The 5,097-nt window shown below is 57.0% G+C and overlaps 1 protein-coding gene across 1 annotated transcript; it reads left to right on the top strand.

The window, feature by feature from the left end:
- The first annotated feature begins 1,910 nt into the window (after window positions 1-1,910).
- LOC103639336 (protein FANTASTIC FOUR 4) lies at window positions 1,911-3,984 on the top strand. The gene is made up of 2 exons (XM_008662095.2): window positions 1,911-2,416; window positions 2,492-3,984. Exon 2 carries the CDS (start codon window positions 2,542-2,544, stop codon window positions 3,748-3,750), a length of 1,209 nt encoding a protein of 402 aa, XP_008660317.1. The 5' UTR covers window positions 1,911-2,416; window positions 2,492-2,541; the 3' UTR covers window positions 3,751-3,984.
- Window positions 3,985-5,097: the final 1,113 nt, after the last annotated feature.

Here is a 5,097-nt window from a genome sequence, read left to right on the forward strand (position 1 = left end):
AGCCATTAGCCACTTGGACCAGTAACGGCTGACAGCTGACCGGCAGCAGTGGGACATGAGGTACGATGGACGAACTGATGAAGGAAATGGAGCTGCCGGAATCCAACAGAATAAGAACAGATAGTCCCCCGATCTCTCCCACAAACCTCATAGACTTGGACTGACGGTCATCCCTGGACAAGGACTGACATAAGTGTAAGCAATTCAGAGTTTCTGATTGATCAGCTTCAGATATGGTGTCTTCATGTGGAAACTGGAATTGCTGCCACAGTTCTTCCACCATGTGTAACTGCACTGTGTCCGGACATGTGTGACCTCGAGAATATGCCAAGCCACACTTGTAACAAAGACCCTTAGCCTTCCTGTAAGCATATACTGAAGACAACCGATCGGGTTGAGCAGTTGCTGGAGTCTTAACGTCAGGACGAGTGGTTGGGCCCCCTGTTGGAGGAGGAGGCAATGGCATGGGAGTCCTCTGAGACGTCTTGGAATAAGATCTGGGGTCGAATTTGCTGAATTCCCTTGGCTTGTGTGTCACCCCAATTTCATCCTGCAATTGGGCAAGAACATAGGCAGTATCCAGATCTTTGGGACGTTGAATCATAACAACAGACTTAATATCGTGGCGTAGACCATCTAAGAAACGCGTAGTATAATATAATGGGTCTGACATTGGCTGGTAACTGTTTAGCTGGTCTACTAACTGAGCAAACTGGTCTATATACTCAGCCACCGATCCGAGCTGTTTGATGTGAAACAGCTGGCGGATCAAGATGGCATGTTGGTCTTTCCCAAAACGCTCGCGGAGCAAAAACCCAAACTCGGACCATGATATGTGGGGTAGCTTATGTTCAACAGATGAGAGCCAGCGAGACGCAGCGCCAGAAAAATGCATTGTAGCGACCTTAATCCACACTCTAGGATGGACCTCATACATGGCAAAATAATTCTCACAGTGGGTTTGCCAAAGCCTGGGGTTATCACCATCGAAGGGAGGGAAGGACACACGGGGCAGCTGACCCAACTCTGAACTAGGATGAAACCCATGAGATCGCTGACCACTGCTAACAGAAGTTGGATCGATGTGCTGAAATGGGGAATGAAACAGAAATTCGGGCGTACCGTTGTGCGGGAGGTGGGTTTGGGCATAGACACGCCCAAAGCCAGACTCCCGACGTTGGTGTTCGACGCGGTGCCCCATTGGGCCGTCGGCCTTGCCAGAGGTAGGTGGTGGACGCGGTGCCCCGGGCGACGGGTAGGAACCCAGCACGCCGGTCGCGTGGAGGAACGAAGGTGTCGGGGACGGAGGTGGTGGAGCGCGTTGCTTGGCGAGGTCCTGCCGCACCAGATTCATGGTGTACTTGAGGTCGTCCACCGATGCTTCCATGTATGGGCGCCAGGAATCGAACGCCGCAGTGGCGGACTCCAACGCCCCCACCCGGGACACGGTCGCCGCCTCCACCGCATCGAGCCGCTCGACGGTCGCGGCGACGTGGGAATCGATCTCCGTCCGCAGGGTAGCAGCCACGGAATTGGACACGGTCGTCTCCAATTGCTGGATCGACGCGGTGTTCCGAGTGACCGACGCGTCCAACGACCGCCAGCGCGCATCCTGCGCCGCTAGGCGCTCGCTGATGTCGCGGAGTAGCTTGGACTGCTCGTCGATGGCGAGCTTGAGGTTCGGCTCCATGGCTCCCAAATGCTTGGCGCGGCGCGTGAAGTAGGATTTCTCCAGCCCAGAGACCGGTGTCTCCGATACCAATTTGTTAGCGACCCAGACAACAGAACAGCCGCCACAAGTCTCAGGAACTAGAGAAGGTGAGATGGAGGAGAAGAAGAACAGTAGTATTAGGGTTCATCATTTTCGACGACCTTCCTCTCAGCGGACAAGCTGTTTAAGTATCTCATTACATGGCCTCCGGCCCATTAATTAATCCAGTCGCGGCCCATAACCCTGGGATTCGGCCTGCGTGCACGGCGGCCCCTTTCTTCTCCTCCGGCTTCAGACTTGGTGCTCTGTTCCTCTGAATGTGCCTTGCAGCTATGCTGACACAGAGCAGCCCCTCGGCGCCCTACAAGTACCCCGACCCTGCCCGTTCCGTAGCTGAAGCGCCGGAAGTCTCCCACCTCCCCTTCTTCTCCGATTAGCCATAGCGCCCAGCCAAAGCAGAAGTCTGCGGGAGAGCGCCATAGATAGACAGAGAAACCCATCCGAGACACCATCCAAATTCAAAAACGAGCGAAAACAAAGCAGTCCAAAACCAGACGCGCGTTAGAGTCTCCAAAGCTTATCCCTCCACTCCACTCTCCGCCGCAAGCCGCAGCCTCCCCTTCCGGTTATATAACGCGGCCGCGTGCTCTGCCTCCTCCTGGCCTACACAAGATTTAAATAAACACACGCGCTAGCTGCGCCAACGTAAGAAGCTATAGCGCCGTCACTCGTCGTGCCGTTTTTTTTTTTGGTCGTGACCTGCAGCACTTTCTGAGACAGGTAGCTTTGCTATAGGCTAGTGTCACTTGCCGAGGACAAACAGGGGAGACATGGCACTGACAGTGTTGGAGACCACCGAGCAGCAGCTCCTCCCGTGCCAGCAGTCCGTTGAGCATGGCGCTGGCGATGGCGGCAACGGCAAGGCCGCCGCTGCTGGCGCCGAGAAGGCTACCGTCATGCTGAAGGAGACGGGCCACGGCGGCGACGTCGACCGGCCGGACAGGGACAACATATGGAGCATGATTCAGGCGCAGAAGCCGCCGCCTGCCGCGCCAAGGCAGGCGCAGGCGCCGGCGCCGTACGTGCACCCGCTCGCACGCCGCTCGTCCGGTCTGCTGACGCAGAAGAGCCTGGAGACCTGCACCGAGAGCCTCGGCTCGGAGACAGGCTCGGACGGCTTCTCCGACGCCGACGACTCCGCCACCGACCGCTCGTGCACGGGCTGCGGCGACGACGAGCGCGGGGAGGAGGAGGAGGAGGAGGTGGCCCCGCACGCGGCCCCGCCCAGGTCGTTCCCGCCGCCGCTGCCGTCGCTGGCGCGGCGCAGGGTGGAGCCCACCACCATGGAGATGAGGCAGGAGCGCCAGGACGGGCGCCTGCTCGTCAAGGTCGTCCCGGTGGCGTCGTCCACCCTGCTCCGCGCGCAGCGCCGCGACGGCCGCCTACTCCTGTCGTTCGCGGACACGGTCGCCCCTGCCTTGGACGAGCTGGACAGGAGGAGCGGCGACCAGCCGGAGACCGAGCAGCAGGCCGACGAGGAAGACGAGGAGGACGAGGTCGAGGTCGTGGACAGGGGGACAGTCTTGGAGGTCAAGGTGAGCGCGCAGCCGCAGCGGCAGGCGCGCAGCGGGAGCGGCCCGCGAGTGCACCGCTCCGCGCTCGTCATCAACAAGTTCGTGGGCGCCGAGCCGGTCATCACCTCCTCCTGCGAGATCGACGGCGGCGCCCCAGCCGCACAGCACCCGGTGGCGCCGGTGAAGCCCCCGAGGCGCGCCACTGGGTCCACCACCACAGCGGTCGCGGCCCTGCTGGCAGCGGCCTCAGCGCTGAGCGCGACCGCCGCGCCGCCGAGCAATGGCGACGACGCCGCCGTCCCCGGCGCCACGTGCGGCGAGAACAAACTCCTCATGACGGCGAGGCGGCACAGCAGCAAGGAGGAGCTGATGATGCACATGCGCCGGTGCAGCGGCCAGCTCAGCCCGTCGCTTTTCGTTTGGGAAGGGACCAAGGGTGCATCGCAATTCGCAACCTCCTCATGAACGCGCCATTGCCGATGATCCATTCCATATTTGCATGCATGCTTTCAACGAGTGCTCTGTTTGTTTGCAGCAGCCGGTGCTGCTCTAACGTCCGTAACTCCGTAAATAAAGACAAAACAAATGTATCAGGCTTCAGGCATGTGTTCATGAGCTTGCTCCGCTTACTCGTATGATTCTTTTTTGTTTAAGAATTTTGACCCTCTTCTATTGAGATATTGATATTGATTCTATTCACGGTTAATGGTGGTAAAGTTTTATAGACAGTACTGGAAATTGAAATAGATAGAGGCAGACAAGAATGATTGAATGATTCTGAATGCTGGCATCGTCCCCCAAAAGCCGTCGCCTTGGGCGACCAAACAGAACTGATTACCGTTGCAGAAAGTAACGAAAAGGTGAGGAGAGGGAACATCATTGTGTGTTTCCCTAGTCCGTAGTCTTGATCACGTACATCGACTACAAAACCATAGCTTTGCAGCGCTAATTGGAAGGGAATATATATATATATAGAGAGAGAGAGAGAGAGCTGCAAGGGACGATGGCAACCAACGACAAACGGGAGAATGGGAGATATCGCGTAAGGGCTAAGTGACGGCTTTCGGGGACGGACGGGAGGGAGAGAGCAACGTCCATCAGACTAGTAAGTGGATGGTGACAACTAGCAAGTAGCAACTCGAAACAGCATAGCAGCAGGAATGGTTTTTGCGAAGCTTTTTTTTTTGGAAACAAGAGCATGCTTCGTAGTACTACTGACATGGGCGGCCATCAGTATTCAGTAACTGCGTGATTGGTTGACTGAGCGTCTAGCGCCTGTCTCGAGCTAGCCCGGACCGCTGGCTACGCAGGATAGGTGTGTTTCCGTGCATGCAGGCAATCAAGCGAAAAAAATGCCTAGGTTGTATGTGTGGGTGCAGGCTGCCACCCTCCTCTCCGGTTAACCAAATAGACGCTGCGCAAAGTTAATGGGACACTGCGGGCTTGTAGGCAGCCAGCCAACCAACCAATCACACATTAAATGATACACAGGCCATGAAGAGCACCTGGTCCTCCTATCCGGAACAGAGCCCAGCCCCGATTGCACACATGATATGTGTTTGGTACTGAAATGAGCCAGCGGACGGTCCGACCCTGAGGCTGGACGGTCCGCGGTCCGGACAGTCCGTGCCTGTGGGCCGGACGGTCCGCGCGTGCGCAGAACAGATTAGGGTTCTAAGTTTTGTGCTACGGTTGTTAGCTATATTCGCGGAATTAGCTCGGAATCAGTTGTGTAAAGGGTCCAGCCCCCCTCCTCTATAAATAGAGAGGTCTACGGCCGATTTGTGATCATCAACAATCGAATCAATACAA

The sequence above is a fragment of the Zea mays genome, chromosome 9 (assembly GCF_902167145.1).
Source record: "Zea mays cultivar B73 chromosome 9, Zm-B73-REFERENCE-NAM-5.0, whole genome shotgun sequence".
NCBI lineage: Eukaryota > Viridiplantae > Streptophyta > Magnoliopsida > Poales > Poaceae > Zea > Zea mays.

Bases quoted from the DNA above. Each gene is read 5' to 3' on its own strand.
- LOC103639336 (XM_008662095.2), top strand. From the start codon at position 2,542: ATGGCACTGACAGTGTTGGAGACCACCGAGCAGCAGCTCCTCCCGTGC.